This window comes from Aquarana catesbeiana, linkage group LG06 (assembly GCF_042186555.1).
Source record: "Aquarana catesbeiana isolate 2022-GZ linkage group LG06, ASM4218655v1, whole genome shotgun sequence".
Classification (NCBI taxonomy): Eukaryota; Metazoa; Chordata; class Amphibia; order Anura; family Ranidae; genus Aquarana; species Aquarana catesbeiana.
Window position 1 is genome coordinate 22,663,320 of NC_133329.1, and position 18,736 is coordinate 22,682,055.

The 18,736-nt window shown below is 39.6% G+C and overlaps 1 protein-coding gene across 1 annotated transcript; it reads left to right on the forward strand.

Moving 5' to 3' along the window:
• Positions 1-14,477: 14,477 nt before the first annotated feature.
• LOC141147901 (olfactory receptor 2G3-like) lies at positions 14,478-15,431 on the forward strand. The gene has a single exon (XM_073635061.1). The coding sequence runs from the start codon at positions 14,478-14,480 to the stop codon at positions 15,429-15,431; it is 954 nt and encodes a 317-aa protein (XP_073491162.1).
• The last annotated feature ends 3,305 nt before the right edge of the window (positions 15,432-18,736 follow it).

The window sequence follows — 18,736 nt, forward strand, 5'->3', positions numbered from 1 at the left end:
TAAAATGGTCGTGTGATAGGTAGGTGTCAGGTCACCTTGAGGCTAGGTGACAGATGCACACCGTTAGGATCAGAAGTGCACCGCAAGGTAGTGGACCCTACGGCTGACTGCTGCGGATGGGAGTCAGGGTGGTAAGGAAGGCAGGGCCGCTGGAACACCAACACGGATCCCACTGGGGTTAGAGTGTAAGATTCCCTGGGGCGTGGAGTCTAAGAGCCAGCAGGTGTTCACAAGAGCCTCTAGTGGTGAGGATGGACTGGGCTGCAACTGGCTCCAAGTCACGACCCCCAGGGTCCCCCAGCTCACACCCACAGTAGGCAACAGGAGGATAGGGATAGTAAGGGAATAAGCCAAGGTCAGGGCCACAAGCAGACAAGGACAACAGAGTTCACGCCAAGGTTCAGTGTCACAGGAATACAGGGATAGTCGGGGACACGCCAAAGTTTAGGGTCACAAGCAGACAGAGGAAGTCGAGAACAGGCCAAAGTCGGTAACTGAAATCAGACGTAGGAAACACAGCAAGTACACACAAAAGCTAACACACAATGGTTGATCAGCACTGCTGGCTTGCAGTGCACAGGTTAATATAAGGTTCCCTGATAGGGCCTGGGGTGGGGCCATGCTTAGAGGAGAGGTTATAAAACCAGCCAGGTGTGAGTGACTGGCCTCTTAGTCTGAACACATGAGGAAAAGGTAAGCTGACAGAGAAAGATTACTTCAAGATTATGACAGTAGGTGGGTTGCATTGGAGGCCTCTCCGCCACGGCCAGGGTTAGCTTGAGGGAATGAGACCTTGATGAACTTGGCAGGTCAGGTAACTGGGGGCTGAACTGAACTGTAACTTAGGTTTGGAGCATCTAGCTCCATCAGCGGAAGGGACTCCCGTCCCAGTGGAGAGTGCCCGTATGAGGGCAGAGAAGTGAAGACTTCAGGACTTCATCTTAAAGAGGTCTTCCCTCTTTACATTTCTTAGGCCTTCCCTTGTTTCATAGAGGAGAGGCTGGGCTATTCGGGGGGGGGGGGGGGTTGTTTGGAGGATCCAGCAGAGGTCGTTTAAAAATCCATGGGAGCTTACTGTGAGATTAACTTGAGGTGCAAGAAGAGTTCCTCCCCGTCCAGTAGATTGGAGAAGAAGTGTGTTTTGCCTTGGCTTGTGAACTTCACCATGAATGGGAAGGCCCAGCGATACGTAATGTCCTGTTGAGTGAGGACTGAAAGCAGTGGTTTGAGAGATCGCCTTTTCTGGATGGTGGATGGAGACAGATCAATGAAAATTTGCATCTGGTGCCCTTGGTACTGTAGTTTAGGCTTCGTGCATGATTGCCGCATGATCTCCTCCTTAACTGCATAAAAGTGAGGTTTGATATGATGATATCTCTCGGTGAGCCAACTTTTCTGGGGGGTCCCAGGGCCCTATGTGCCCTGTCTAGCTCCAGGCAAAAAGGCTTTGTGTTGGGGATGAGAGATAATGTCCCTACTGTAAAGAGGATATCAGTAATGGTTTCTGGGAGGCCACGGTTTCGGAAGTTATACCTCCTGGACCTGTTCTTGAGGTCATCAATCCTGGAAAAGGCTGTATCTAATTGATCCTGCAGGGTCTGGATATGTGCTGCATTCTGGTTGGTTCTGGCCACTGTATTGTCCATTTTGTTCTCCATGGCCTCCATTCTGGATCCCAAATAAACAAAGTCAGATTTGATGTTGTTTGTGCTTTGGGCAGCTGTATCGGCCAGTCCTCTCCCCAAAAGGTCACATAATTTAGAGAAAAGGTCAGCTTGGAAAGGGGTGATGTCCTGGACTGAAAAGCCTGGGAATGGGGTCTCCTGAAGATGGGGTAGAGAAGGCCCTGCCGGGGACATGGCATATTCCTCCATGTGGAGGCCCAGAAGCAATTCTGTGGAGGCCGGGGAGGGAGCCTGGGGTGGGTGGGGGATGTTTAGAGCCATTGGGGGTGGTGGGGGCTGTTTTGGGCCACTTGTGAATAGGTCAGGGTCTCTGGAGCCAGGACTTGCCTGATTTCTTGTGGTCTTTCTGGGTAGGTTGTGTGTGACTGCATTGTAGCAGTGGCGGCAGCCATCTTGGTACATCCCAAAGCACCCTCCCCATTTTGAGGGCATATGGCCTGGTACGGTTCAGGAGTGGGGGCACTCTCTTATCCCCCTCTTTTTCTGCGGCCTGCCAGGTTGCATGCTCTGATAAGGTTCTGGTATGGATTTTTGGGGGGACCCACACGCCATTTTTTTTAAATTTTGGCATGGGGTTCCCCTAAAATCCACACCAGACCTGAAGGGCCTGGTATGGAATTTGGGGGGACCCCCATGCAATTTTTTTAAAATTTTGCTTCGGGGTTCCCCTTAATATTCATACCAGACCCAAAGGGCCTGGTAATGGACTGTGGGGGAATCCCATGGCGTTTTTTAAAATGACTTTTATCTGTATTACTGGGACCGACAATTCATTATAGCCGCGAGTACTTTTAAATGACTCTTTTCCTTTAGAAATATCATTTTGTGCAGGGACTGTTCTAAACACGGGAAAAATGCACCACTTTACAGGCATACTATAGACACTTCCCAGGCACTAAATTTAAAGAAACATTTTTATTGTTTCACTTTAAGCATTATTAAAATCACTGCTCCCTAAAAAATGGCCATTTTTAAAACTTTTTTTGCATTGATACATGTCTCCTGGGGCAGGACCCGGGTCCCCAAACACTTTTTATGACAATAACTTGCATATAACCTTTAAAATGAATACTTTTGATTTTTCATGTTAATGTCCCATAGACTTTAACGGCGTTCTGGCGGCTTTCAAATTTGCCCCGAGCGTCGCATATTGTTCGTTGTTCTGCAGAACACCCGAACAACCAAAGTTAGGCCCGAACTTATGCTCGGGCAGAACTGTTCGCCCATACCTATCAGTGTCATAAGACTAGTGTAAGCCATCAACAGTGTTTCTGATCACTGCCATATCAGTAACAATGTCACTGGACAGCAACAATTTGATGACGATTGTTAGCCACACTAGTGCCAGTGCCAGTGTCACCATAGCCAGAACAGCCATCAGCAGAGTCCCTGATCACTTCCACATAAGTACAGTGTTACCAGATCCAGTGCAGTCAGCAACAGTGTTCCTGATCACTGCCACACCAGTGCAGTGTTGCCTCTGCCTACCACCTGTACTAAGTCAGGCCTTGGGGTGTTTGCTTTCCAAAATTTGGGCATTGTATGGATGTTTCTTCTGTCCTGGTGCTCTAGGGCCTCCAAAAATGGGATAGGTAGTCAGGAAATTAAAAGTCTATTTTTTTCACATTAACGTTTATTCAAGGATAATGAAAACTACAGATTATGCACATGTGTGGTGTTCCCACACTTGGAAAGAGTAGCAGAGTGTGTTTTGGGATGTAATTCTAAGTATGCCCTGCCTTCCCCTCCATTCTCTCCATATTGGAATGCTACAGGTCCTTCAGCAACTTTAAAGTAAATGCCTCAAAATTGTGCTGCCTTAATGTTTCACTACCTACACACGAAAAGCACCTCTCTGACTGTGAGAATCTCCAAGTGTGATGGTTGATCACTGGTATACTCACTCCAGGTGCTCTGGTTCAGATGTCTTCCCACTCGTCATAAACACTTGGATAGAGGTAAATTAGGAAAACCGTCACTCTGGAATCCATCCATATACTTTATCTGAATAAAACTGAGTACAAGATAATTCCATTCAGCAGCATTGCTTTGTAGGATATTAGACTGGTTTCATAATGATTCCTTCAAACAATAGGTAGGCCTTGAGCGAGATCTTTTGCTGGTTCCACTGTTCTCACTCCTGTGGATCCACCCTAAAGATCACCCACCGTATTCTGCCTTGACACCCTTACTTTCCTCTTTATAGGAAGTTTGGGAAAAGGCAATCCAGTCCCTTAGGATCTCATCATGTTTGGGTCCCTTGACCCCAATTTTGGGGAATCAGGGGTTTCTCCCCGGGATGAATGTCACTGATTTTATTCAGTGGAAAGGGACTCAACCATGTCCCATTTGGTGCGCGTTGGCGTCGTCTATTCTCCCTGCCTTTACCCCTAGAAAAGTGGCAATATACCATGCCTAACTTAAGACTTTTTGCTGGGTTTTCCCTGCCTGGTACAAACCCTCATGCCCCAGTATCTCTAATCTTACTTGGGCACCACCTGAGATGCAATCTGAGTGGACCCTTTAGCCTGTCACCTGTGTTTGTCTATGCCGCTTCTGCTTATTGTGGTTTGATATTTTTGTTTGCCTTGTCTGAGTGTTTCAGTGACATTTACTTCATCTGATATGCAGAAGCTGTCTGTAATATTTAGTGTTGTATTTTGTATGTGCCACATTTTTCAATAAAAATGTATTCTAAAAAAAAATATCTAAGTATGCCCATACTGAGTGTTAGGAATAACTTATTATTTGACAACTTTGTGTAAAATAATAAATAAATATTTTTTAATTTTCCAATAATGTCTGGCAATTAAGGAAATCTTCATTAGACTTACCATGCCTATGAAAAAAATACTTCAGGGTTTTTTCTTTCCAAAATGTGATCACTTTGTGGGTGTTTCCTCTGTCAAGTAATGTGATAGGCAGTTAGAAAATTATATGCATTAATTATACCTCTTGAAGCAGTGAAGGTGCTCCTTAGATTTTGTCCCTTCTATGAAGATGGTGTTTTGGCTGTATTTACAAGTATGTCCATGCTGTGTGTGAGAACTTGCTAAAATGTCAACTTTGTGAAAAACAAATCAACATTTATGTACTAAATTGGGATTTTAAGAAAAATCTCACTATGCCTCCCATATACTTTGGGCTGTCTCCTTTCCAAACATTGGTCATTTTGGCGGTGTTTGTACTGTCCTGGCATTTTAAGATCTCAGGAAACAAGATAAGCACATGGGGATTGATCCATTTTTAAATATACAGTTTGTAAACTATATACCTTTCACAAAGCAAAGACTTAATAATTAGACATGTGCGATTTGGTTCATAACAAATGGATTTTCGTACAAATTTGTTAGTATTCGTACATTCGGATCAATTCGAACATCCGAATAGTTGAAGGAACCAAAATACGAAAATTACAAAATTACGAACAAGCAAAATAACGAACACGTGAAAATACGAACGTACTAATGGACAAATTTACGAAAATTGGCGAAGCCTTTGGCCCCCAGGACACACATCAATTATGGAAGATAGGGTGGAAGGAAGAGTGGAAGGAAGGGTTGAGAGTAGGGATGAGCCGAACACCCCCGGTTCGGTTCGCACCAGAACCTGCGAACGGACCGAAAATTCACACGAACGTTAGAACCCCATTGACGTCTATGGGACTCGAACGTTTGAAATCAAAAGTGCTAATTTTAAAGGCTAATTTGCATGGTATTGTCCTAAAACTCTGAAACAGTAAAAAAAAGAAAATTACATCTATAATGAATGATTTACATTTCGTATTTTCAATCCTTTGTCTGTTCATAATTTTGTATCTTCTTATTTTCATTCGTGTGTTCGTAATTTTGTTTCTTCGTCTGTTCGTAATTTAGTTTGTTTGTGTTCTCAAATCGTTCTTTTGAATGGACAGTGTAAGTGTATCTTAATATGTATGTTCATAATTTCATATGTTCGTAATTTCGTGTTCTTGAATCGTTTTTTCGAATGAGCAGTGTATTAGTTAGTGATGTATCTTACTTAATATCTTTAGCCAATCAGCTTATGCCTTTTGTGTCTGAGTCACACGGCATTCCTGAATCTTTTTAGATTCAGTTGAGGAGGAGATGGAGTCAGGTCTGGTGACTGAGGGAGTGGACTGGAGTAAGTATAGAACTTATTAGAAAAGCAAGCATAGGATTATTATTCTTTATTTCTTACGAAAGTACGAATCAACGAAAAAGACAATCTCACAAAAGTAACAACTACTAAATTACGAGTAGTGTACCGAAAAAACTAAAATTATTATCTCACAAAATTACGAATTTTGAATCAAAGAAATTACCAATCATTTTGCATCAACGAAAATATAACCGTTATGAAAATACGAACAAGTCCGAATATGAAACCTTGCGTCTTTCAAAATTATGAATCATTAGACTAACGGAAGTATGAATCATTTCGTATCAATGAAAACATATATGTTACAAAAATACGAACGAGTCTGAATTTGAAAACTCGTGTCTTACGAAACTACGAATCATTACGAATCAACGGAAACGTAAAGAAACGAAACAAAACAAAACAAATTTTTTGTTGTGCACATGTCTATTAATAATATTATTGATTTGGGTTATTTTTATCAAAGGAATGTAGCAAAATACAGTTTGGCAAAAAAATTATTTGGAAAGATTATTTATTTGCAAAGTTTTACAACAGAGGCTAAGAAAAAATATACATATTTTTTGTTTTTTTTTTAATTTTTTGTCTTTTTTCCTTCATAGTAGAAAAAATAAAAAAAGCAACAGTGGTGAATAAAAACCACCAAATTAAGCTTATATACCATATATACTCGAGTATAAGCCGAGTTATTCAGCACATTTTTTTGTGCTGAAAATGCCCCCCTCGGCTTATACTCGAGTCAAGCACTTTTCTGCAGCAGAGAATTGGGGCCCCATATCTCGGGCCACTTGGTGCTAGGAACCCCAAATTTGGTGTGCAAACCCAGTTGAACTAGCCCTACAACATATCTAAAGCTGGGGTTTCAAGTACCAAGTGGCCCCAAGATACGGGGCCCAAAGTCAGTTCGGAAAATGTAATTCTCTGCTGCAGAAAAATGCTTGACATTTTCTGAACTGACTTTGGGGCCCCTATCTCGTGGCCACTTGGTGCTAGAAACCCTAGAAATGTTGTAGTGCTGGTTCAACTGGGTTTTCACACCAAATTTGGGGTTCCTAGCACCAAGTGGCCCCGAGATACGGGGCCCCAAATTCGGTCAACTGTGTCCATCTGCAGCAATGTCATTTGGGGCCCTTTGGGTCCAGAGACCCCACATTTTGGATGCAGCTAGGGGGCATCTAAGAACCCTTAACTACCGAGTTTGAAGTTTGGGGGTAAAATTAGGTGTCTCGGCTTATATTTGGGTCGGCTTATACTCGAGTATATACGGTACTCAAAAAATGATATACAATTTATTTGGGTACCGTGTTGCATGACTGAGTAATTTTCATCCAAAATATGGCAGTGCTTAAAACTGAAAAATAGCTTGCACAGGATTGGGGGTTTAACATGACGGTCTTCACGTGGTTAAAAGAAAAAAGTAATGTATTAATAATTACAGAGCTGCATTCGTTTTTAAGTCAGTGTGATTCTTCTTATATTTTTCCACAATTATTTTTCCCACCAGTCTTTGTACCTTTCCATGTTTTTGCACTGCACTTTGACTTTAAAAAAAAAGCTATCTGAAGTAAAAAAAGAAATAATAAAGTTTACCAAGTAGAAATACTGTAGACCCAGACCATTTACCAATACATTATTTTGTTAACATTTCAAGATATAATTGCATTACGTTATTAGCGACCTGAAGAAACAGGAGTCTCATGACAATGCTGCTCATCCTTGAGGATTTCTCAATTGTTATCTGTGTTTGTTATTTGTTAAGTGTTCCCCACAGTTTGGTGTATACATTCCAAGTTTAATTCTCATTTCTTGTTAATTAAGATCTAACAACAATGAATGGAAATGGAGTCGGAATAAACTCTCTGTGGAGAGAATTGGTTATAAAAATGGAGTAGTAATTTCAGAGAACTCCTTTCCATAGGAGGTGAGCATTGTGTGGTGGCAGAGATCTCCTCGTTCTCCAAGGATCGGCATCTCACTTGTGTCCCATCCCAGAATATTGGCTGTTATATTAATAGTATTGTCATTGCGATGTGTTGGTTCTTCTGATTCATTTTACTTAACAAGATGTTTAGAATTTAGTTTTTCTGTCACATCTGTTATTGAATTTTTCTAAATATTTAATGTTCTATATATTATCAAACATGACTATTTTAAAAAAAATGTTTTACCCATTATATTTAAATATGACAAAACAAATATTTTTAATGTAAGAAACCATACCAACATAAATATCTAAGCTGTCATTGATAATATACTAATGACAATTCTTGTAACTTGGTTGATATGTTAATCCTCTGGATTTGGTATTTTACCAGCAAAAGTTAGGCTGGCCAGACATGGGTCGAATTTCGAAAGAATTTTCTTTTGAAAATCAGAAATTTCATGCTTTTTGTGATCCGATGGTGCCACCATTGATTTCGAATTTCGACCAACCAAACCTTTGATTTCACCTCCTGTTGCTACAGAAAATAATTTTCGAGGCTGGGAATCTTCTTTTCTTTCCGGGAATTTTCATTTCTTGCACATGTGCATTTCTTTTTAGATTATGTTTCTCGCACAATTCTCCAATCATTGATTAGAAAATCATTTGTTTTTCAAAAAAAATTTCCAAACTTGCCCGATTACTCAAATTTGATGGCCACACGAAAATTGGCTGTTGCTGCAGCCCACTAATGGTGCAAAATTCAAACGAAAATTCTTAGATAAGGTTTTCGAAAGAAAATTCTTTCGAAATTTGACCCATGTATGGCCTACCTTAGAAAGAGAAATCATAGAGATCTGATTTATGCTTGTAAATGAGCTCTTTGATGCGATGACTTGTGTCAGTAGTTACACAGGGGGGACAATCAGGTGCAGCTGTGCGTGGTGGCCAATCAGCTTCTAACTTCAGCTTGTTCAATCAAGCAATAAAACCTGGAAGTTGATTGATTTCTATGCAGAGCTCCACCAGATTTTGCACTCTTCAATTTCAGTAAATTATACATTTATTCAGCTCTGATTTATACAGTGGAACCTCGGATTGCGAGTAACGCGGTTAACGAGCGTTTCACAATACGAGCACTGTATTTTTAAAAATCGTAACTCGGTTTGCGAGTGTTGTCTCGCAAAACGAGCAGGATTCAGGTCAAAGTGGTGTGCAGTATCACTTTTGGCCTGAGGTGGGGGGCGCCAGAGCCAAGCAGAGCCAAACGTCGCCGATCAGCGGTGTTCGGAAATGCACGGAAAGGCCCGAGGACAGCGCGGCTGACCTTGGAAAATCTCAGATAGGAAGTCTTTCTGAGGTTTGCCGAGGTCAGCCGAAGTGTCCTCGGCCCTTTTTGGCCATTTCCGAGGGTCTCTGGCGCCCCTCGCCACTGGCCGCATGCGGTATTGCATCCCATTGAAGTCAATGCAGAACAAATTATTTTCGTTTCCACTGACTTCAATGGGAAAACTTGCTTTGATATGCGAGTACTTTGGATTCCGATCATACTCCTGGAACGGATATTGCTCGTAATCCGAGGTTCCACTGTATTGCAGTGCTGCAAGGGGATAAACTAACCCGGTCGCATCAGTCTCTGTATGAGCAGGGACTACACTCTAATGATTATAATACGATTATATAGCTCTCACATATACCACAGTGCTCTACAGAGATCACTCAACTAGTTAAATTTTGGCTCTGTACCAGAAGAGCTTGCACTTTAATGTCCCCACCACAGTCACACACTTTAATTTAGATATTTATAAAATCTCCATGGGTCTGTTTACTTAGCAATTTTTTTTTTTTTAGAAATTAAGTTAACCAAAGAAGATGTACATTGTTTTTTTGGGGACAAACATTGCTACTGTTTGACCCTATTGTCTTTTAAAAAGTAATTTATTTTCTGGGTAATTAGACAAAAAGTTAAAATAGTGTTTTTTTTCCTAGTCTTTTCACCAGTGTTGGTTTTAAAATATGTAGTGTTTGCTGTATGTTCTTTATATACATACATGCTTTCAATATACTTAATGGTATCTACTAGACGCCTATTAGATAGGGATGGAGGGCACCGAACCTTACCAGGTCATCGCCTCATTTAAAGTCCCATTGTTCTTCTTTTTTTCTTTTATAATCAGACGCCAAATTAATGATCCTCCAATTGACATTCCAAACCCCTCTTGAACTGAATTGCACTTATCAATATAAAAATTGAGGCCTCCCCATTTTCTCTTTACTTGCTACCTACTAGTTTGTCCACCATCCATCAAAATGTTTGTTGATATACACGTAAAAGCCAGTAAATTCGAATATTTTGAAAAACTTGATTTATTTCAGTAATTGCATTCAAAAGGTGTAACTTGTACATTATATTTATTCATTGCACACAGACTGATGCATTCAAATGTTTATTTCATTTAATTTTGATGATTTGAAGTGGCAACAAATGAAAATCCAAAATTCCGTGTGTCACAAAATTAGAATATTGTGTAAGGGTTAAATTTTGAAGACACCTGGTGCCACAAACTAATCAGCTGATTAACTCAAAACACCTGCAAAGGGCTTTAAATGGTCTCTCAGTCCAGTTCTGAAGCCTACACAAACATGGGGAAGACTTCAGATTTGACAGCTGTCCAAAAGGCGACCATCGACACATTGCACAAGGAGGGAAAGACACAAAAGGTTATTGCTGAAGAGGCTGGCTGTTCTCAGAGCTCTGTGTCCAAACACATTAATAGAGAGGCAAAGGGAAGGAAAAACTGTGGTCAGAAAAAGTGTACAAGCGATAGGGATCACCGCGCCCTAGTCAAGATTGTGAAAAAAAACCCATTCAAAAATGTGGGGGAGATTCACAAGGAGTGGACAGCTGCTGGAGTCAGTGCTTCAAGATCCACCACCAAGAGACGCTTGAAAGACATGGGTTTCAACTGCCGCATACCTCGTGTCAAGCCACTGTTGACCAAGAAACAGCGCGAAAACCGTCTCACCTGGGCTAAGGAAAAAAAGAGCTGGACTGCTGCTGAGTGGTCCAAAGTCATGTTTTCTGACGAAAGCAAATTTTGCATTTCCTTTGGAAATCGAGGTCCCAGAGTCTGGAGGAAGACAGGAGAGGCACAGGATCCACGTTGCCTGAAGTCTAGTGTAAAGTTTCCACCATCAGTGATGGTTTGGGGTGCCATGTCATCTGCTTGTGTCGGTCCACTCTGTTTCCTGAGATCCAGGGTCAACGCAGCCGTCTACCAGCAAGTTTTAGAGCACTTCATGCTTCCTGCTGCTGACCTGCTCTATGGAGATGGAGATTTCAGGTTCCAACAGGACTTGGCGCCTGCACACAGCGCAAAATCTACCCGTGCCTGGTTTACGGACCATGGTATTTCTGTTCTAAATTGGCCAGCCAACTCCCCTGACCTTAGCCCCATAGAAAATCTGTGGGGTATTGTGAAAAGGAAGATGCAGAACGCCAGACCCAACAACGCAGAAGAGTTGAAGGCCACTATCAGAGCAACCTGGGCTCTCATAACACCTGAGCAGTGCCAGAAACTCATCGACTCCATGCCACGCCGCATTAATGCAGTAATTGAGGCAAAAGGAGCTCCAACCAAGTATTGAGTATTGTACATGCTCATATTTTTCATTTTCATACTTTTCAGTTGGCCAACATTTCTAAAAAATCCCTTTTTTGTATTAGCCTTAAGTAATATTCTAATTTTGTGACACACGGAATTTTGGATTTTCATTTGTTGCCACTTCAAATCATCAAAATTAAATGAAATAAACATTTGAATGCATCAGTCTGTGTGCAATGAATAAATATAATGTACAAGTTACACCTTTTGAATGCAATTACTGAAATAAATCAAGTTTTTCAAAATATTCTAATTTACTGGCTTTTACCTGTACACCACTAGACCCAGCACTGTTAGATCTCTCTCAGCTTATACTAACATACTGTATATTGCATTTTTTTATTTGACTTATTGGCCAAATTTTGTACCCATTGTTCTTGTCAATAGCATTCTTACAATAAAAATAAAATAAAACAAAAGTAGTTTTACTGTAGATAAAAAGTAAAACATTATTTATTTTATAATTTGACCTACATAAAATCATACTAAACACTAAAATTACATTTCTTGTATCTAGGATGGTAAGGATGGTAAGGTTATTTGCAAATGAACTTTGCAAATGTATTTATTATGCCCCACTGAAAAATTACCAAACAAAATGAATAGAAATAAATAAAAACAAAGTTTAAATATTAATAATAAAATCATTTTAATAAAAAAAATCAGCGTAAAAAAATAGCTAATGACGTTTCCATTAGACATGTGCACAACAAAAAAAATTGTTTTGTTTCGTTTCTTTACGTTTCCGTTGATTCGTAACGATTCGCAATTTCGTAAGACGCAAGTTTTCATATTCAGAATCGTTCGTATTTTCGTAACAGTTATATTCTCGTTGATACGAAATGATTCGTAATTCCGTCTAATTTTCTTTGATTTGAAATTCGTAATTTTGATAGATAATAATTTTCATTTATTTGGTACACTACTCATAATTTAGTAATTGTGAGATTGCCTTTTTCGTTGATTTGTACTTTTGTAGGAAATAAAGAATAATTATCCTATGCTTGCTTTTCTAATAAGTCCTGTAATTACCCCAGTCCACTCCCTCAATCACCAGACCTGACTCAGATTCAGGAATGCAGTGTGACTCAGACACAAAAGGGATAAGCTGATTGGCTAAAGATATTACGTAATATACATCACTCACTAATACACTGCCTCTTCGAAAGAACGATTCGCGAACACAAAATTACGAACATACGAATGAAAAAACAAAGATACAAAATTACGAACATACATATTAAGATACACTTACACTGTCCATTCAAAAAAATGATTCGAGAACACCAACAAACAAAATTACGAACAGACAAAGAGACAAAATTACGAACACACAAAGGATTGAAAATACGAAATGCAAATTATTCGTTATAGATGTCATTTTCTTTCTTTTACTGTTTCGGAGTTTCGTATTTTCGTAAGTTTGTCCGTTCGTAAGTTCATATTTTCACACGTTCGTTATTTTGCTTATTCATAATTTCGTAATTTTCGTATTTTGGTTCTTTCAGCTATTCGGATGTTCGAATTGATCCGAATGTACGAATACTAACAAATTCGTACGAAAATCTATTCGTTACGAACTGAATCGCACATGTCTAGTTTCCATCTTTATGTCTAATTGCAGCTAATTGGTAATCTGCAGGGGTTCCCATTATGGGAATATTGACCATTTTCCTGTCTCTGCAACTCTCCATGTATGGGATTGTGTTCCCTCCTTTTATTTGCTTTATGTATTCATTTTTGTTGTAAGGCAACTGACAGAATGCTTTTTTTTTTTTTTCTAGTTTTCAAGTTCTGATAATGATATACCGAATGCTTACATGTTCCTTATAAAGGTTCATATATTGTGAGATGGTTCTAGGCCTATGGTGATGAACCCCCTGTTTTTCTCTTGTCATTACATATTGTCTAACTACTGTTCTGGATTGTACAACTGTGAATACATTTGTTACATCCGCTCTTGTGATCTTAATTGTCCCATTTGAAAATTGGTCACCGAATCTCCTCTCTGTTTATGTATGTGTAATTCATCTTCAATAAAAATATTATGGAAAAAAAAATAATAGCTAAGGGGATAAGGAGAGAAAGGAGGTGCATTTAATTAAATTTTCTTTTTACTTGTGATATTTCTTAAACTGAAGTCATATGCAGATCATAGGTTACCTATGATCTGCATATGACTTCAGTGTGACCCTCTGTGTGACATATGTAATTGCAATCTCACAGTACATTGTTACCCCTATTAATTCAGGCCAATTGCAGAGAATCTGCAAGTGTCATTTTTCACATGAGCAGCTGCATTTTGATTCAATTGCAGTTGTCATTTCACTACCTATAATAGTGGAAGGCTTAAAGAAGCAGGTTGCGTAAAATACACTCTAGAAACTTTGTTGAGGAATTTTAGGGCATATCCAACATCTAAGGTCTTCCAGTTATTATTATTATTATTATTATTATTATTATTATTTGTTAAGTGGAGGTTTTTTATATCTGCCTGCATTTCTACTTTTTAAGGGTCATTTCTTAGTATTTCCCTTTTGGATAATGGGTCAGGATAGTGTCCAGCTTGAATAAACAAACACTCTAAACTGTGGCCTTCTCATATCTTGTGGCGGTACGCTATCTAATCTAAATTTCCTGCATCCAATTATTCTTATTTTGTGCTGGTGTTTAGAAATCTTTATTACTTAGGAAAAAATTCATATTAGCATTATTTTGTTACAATGTATTGAGTGACTGATATTTCTCAGTTATACTGCTTGTGCGCGGAGCGTTTAATGTACGTGTGCATTTTTGCAGGCTTGCTCAAATTTCAGTGCTGTTGTCTCTAGGTTGTGCACATTTAAGGGTCAAATTAGTATTTTTTTTTCAAGATTTTGGCAACACAGCTCATTTGTTGGGAATCTACATATTTGAGAAACAAACTTGAAACTTTCAACCTTTTTGAAAACTTTTTTTGGAATTTTGACTGCACTGAACATTTTCTGAACTCCATTTTATTTCAATGTTATGCACAGTTGTATGAAAAGACAATTACTGTAAAATATGCTTATGCAAAGACAGAATCTCTACAACGGGACAACGTTTTTTCTCCAAGGATTCTTAGATCTGTCTATTTCCATTGAGATAATCTTAATTATTTTCTTTATGGTTGCTTATATCCTGTCTATAGTGGGGAATGGTCTGATCATCTTGATCATTACACTTGACTCTCATCTCCACACCCCCATGTATTTCTTCTTGAGGGGCTTGTCCATGCTAGAACTCTGTTCCATCAATGTTACTGTTCCTAAAGCCGTGGCAAGCTTCCTGTCCATGGATAGATCCATCACCTTTATTGGCTGTGCCACTCAGATGTACATTTTCACTGCAGTTGCTGTGTCAGAATGTCTCTTCCTTGCAGTAATGGCCTTTGATAGGTTCATGGCTATCTGCCACCCACTACGATACACTTCCGTGATGACCTCTAAAATGTGCTATCAGTTGGCCACTGGACCATGGATTGTAGGGTTCCTGATGCCTTTAATTTACACCAGTTCAATTTTCAGGCTCCCATTCTGTGGATCTCATCACATAGCCCACTTCTTCTGTGACATCCCACCTCTTCTTCACTTGGCATGTGTCAACACCTTTAAAATAGAGCTGTATGTCTTCATTCTTTGTATCTGTGGAGCAACAATCCCATTCTTTCTTATACTCTGCTCCTACGTGAAGATACTGTCCTCTGTGTTCCTTCTACGCTCTAAGGAGGCCCGCCAAAAGGCCATGTCTACATGTTCTGCCCATCTGGTCTCTGTTATCATATTCTATGGCACGGCCATGTATGTCCACCTCCGTCTTGGGACACCTTTCTCTTCATACCAGGACAGAATGACGGCCCTTTTCTATTGTATCATAATCCCAACAATCAACCCTCTTATCTACAGCCTGAAGAACAAGGATATGAAAGCTGCACTGGTAAAAATAAAGTGCATAATTCTCACTACCCCCTCTACATAGTACATCCAGAAACAAAATTACATTAGAACTGGACTTTTCTTTAGATGGATGATAAAACATGTAAAAAAAAAAAAAAAGAAAGGATGTGTTTAAATGTTTGCACATTGAGTACATTCATAAAAATATGTTCAAAATATAAAACCTCTTCTGAAAACTTTTCTAATCTCATAATTAATATTTGGTCCTTTGATTTTTTTATCAAATAATATATAAAGAATATATTAACGCATTCATACATTTTCATAAGGACAAGCAGTACATGTGCAGTAGTGCAAAGAGTTGTCCAAAAGATGTTCTTATCATACTGTTGACTTATGACAAACTTTTTTAAAGTTGGCACACTATTTTTAGACAGAATTGAAGGATAGAGAAAAATGGACTTTGAAGGCACATGTAAAATATTATAACACATTTTAATGGTTTACATATATTGACTACATATACAATGCACATTGAATAAAACACATTGACTAGTAAATACAAAGAAAAGGACCCATTGATCAACCCAAGAGGTGCTCTGAGGGACGGAGGTGCCCAGAATCCCCTTGCATACAGACTCACCAACAGACTGGACAGACAGTGGTTATTACTCTTTTCAGACAGTATAGTTCTCTTTGATGGCCCACATTAATGCCTTTGGGCAGCTGTGGACATCTTTTTGCAGCAGCCATTTATCCAAAGCCTCCTCTATCTCAGTCTGCATTTTAAGGTTGCTGTCCATTTGGGGGTTGGCGCTGGGTCTTGTGGTCCCCCTCTCCTATTCATCGGGAGAGGTTCTTGTTAGTTAGCACCGGCATTCCACCAGTGAGGGTGAGATTTTTTCAACACCAAGTGTGATACAGACGCTCCTGAAGAAGTGATAATCCAAATTGCAAAACATGTCAAGCATTTTTTAACTCTTCAAGGACCTATGAACACCCTGTTTGCAAATGCCATATCCTAGTGGAGGTTCTTTTTGACGTTTACCAATACAGCCCCAAAGGAAACACAGAAGTGGCGTCCATTTCTTGGGTTGATGTGTCATTTTCTTTGTATTTACTAGTCAATGTGTTTTATTCAATTCGCATTGTATATGCAGTCAATATATGTGAACCATTAAAATGTGTTATAATATTTTACATGTGCCGTTAAAGTCCATTTTTTTCTATCCTACAATTCATTACTATTAGGATGTGGCAGTTTTTTATTCGGGGTGTTTGATTGCCACCCCAGGGCACAGCAATCAATCTCTTTTCTATTTATAGACAGAGATGATGTGGCACTTCCTGTGTTATTTAATTATGTTAGACAAATGGAGCAAGCCAATGGTGAGCAGGACAACTCACATTACCAGGAACAGAGAAGAAATAAGCTACTGTAATTGCCAAAATGCTAATCGCATAAATACATAATTCTAAATTGTTAGGTTTCTGCCCAAGCATATATGAATTAACCACCTTTCGTAAATACAGCATGTGTGTAAAGTTAGGGTTTTGGAATAAAAACCTTTAGATCCCACCCCATATTATGATTCTTTGCCTGTGCCTCTCTTTCATCTACTGAATGGTTCATTTTTTGGCTGCATTAATCCTCTACCCTAATGGTCAAATCTAAGTGTTAGTAATAGCATAAAGCTGATTTGTGTACAGGCAACAAAGTTGATTATGGTTTCTGAGCTTAATTTTCTTCAGGGAGGTTTAAGAACCATGCAAAGAAACTGTCTTGTACCTCCAGCCATAGTATATTCTGCAGTGGCATGGGATGTGCACAGGTTGTACTAAAATCATATTTTTTAGAAAAAAATGAAGGCCTGTTAAAATGATGGACCTTGCTATGTCACTTATAGCAGCAGTTCTCAACCCTGTCCCCAAGTACCCCCAACAGGCCATGTTTTGGGAATTTCTCTTAGATAAAATAGCTGTCCAAAATACCAAGCCATTGACTCTAATTTAAAGCACCTGTGCAAGATAAAGGAAAACCTGCAAACATGGCCTGTTGGGGGTACTTGAGGACAGGGTTTAGAACCACTGACTTATAGGACCTAGTAATCAAAATCCACAGTTAAACAGAGTATGCTGTATTGTTTGAGAAAAAAATAAATATGCTTTTGGCTACAGTTCTGGTCTGGGTACAAAAACTGAAAATCTATTTTAGTGAGTGGCAATGTGTAGTAACCTCTAGCAACCAATCAGTGAGCAGTAATGTGCAGTAACCTCTAGCAACCGAATGGTGAATTGTAATGTGTAGTAACCTCCTCAGAATAGATATTTTTGTTTTCCTCCTCTAAAACCTAGGTGCGTCTTATGGAGCGAAAAATATGCTACTTTAAACTGCTTGCGAGCCGCCCACCACAGATTTACTGCAGCACACATGCCACGTGTATGTGATCCAGCATTTCTGGGTAGAGGCCGTTTGAGTGCACACACCAGCTGTTATTGACTACATCACAAGTCGATCAGTGGGTCCCAGCCAATGATTTATGACTGTAACCCTCTGATCGGCTGAGTGAATGACAGAAGAGAGCTCTGTGTTGGTGAACAGCACAGAACTCTCTACAGACAGCAGTGATGTACCATTTTTTCCCCCTTGCAAAGCAGGGAGTAAAAACCAGCACACTGCTCAGTAAAAACAGTACACAGTGCACACTGTACACATTGTTAGGCACAACCCTTGAATACCCTTAACATGTTAACCCCTTCCCAGCCAGTGCCATTAGTACAGTGACAGTGACAGTGACAGTGTATATTATTAGCACTGATCACTGTATTAGTGTCACTGGTGATGTCAGTGGCAGTTAGTCAGTTCCCCCTCAGTGTCAGTCAGAGTCAGATTGCCTGTGGCACAATCACAGTCCCATTATAGGTCACTGATCACCATCATTAATAGAATAAATAAATAAATAAATAACAATTCCAGTACATTTACCATCATTTGTAGACACTTTAACTTTCACACAAACCAATCAATATACACTTATGGGGATTTTTTTTTTTTACCAAAGACATGTAGCACAATATATTTTGGCCAAATTTCTGAAGAAATTAGATTTTTTTAAATGTTTTAAATTTGTAAAGGCTAAAGGGTTTTACCTTAACCCCTTCACGCCCATGCTATAGCCAAATGACAGCTACAGCACAGGACTTACTTTGCTGGGAGGACGTCTATTGATGTCCTCCTGTGATCACGCTTCCCACGCACCCCCTGCAGCGTGTGAGCGGCATGCTCAGTGATCTCAGATCAGGGTAAAAGGCCAATCACAGCGGCCCTTTACCATGTGACCAACTGTCTCCAATGGCAGCTGATCACGATGTAAACAGAATCTGGTT

What these genes read in the sequence shown, in the direction of transcription:
- LOC141147901 (XM_073635061.1), top strand. Translation starts at nt 14,478, where the DNA reads ATGCTTATGCAAAGACAGAATCTCTACAACGGGACAACGTTTTTTCTC.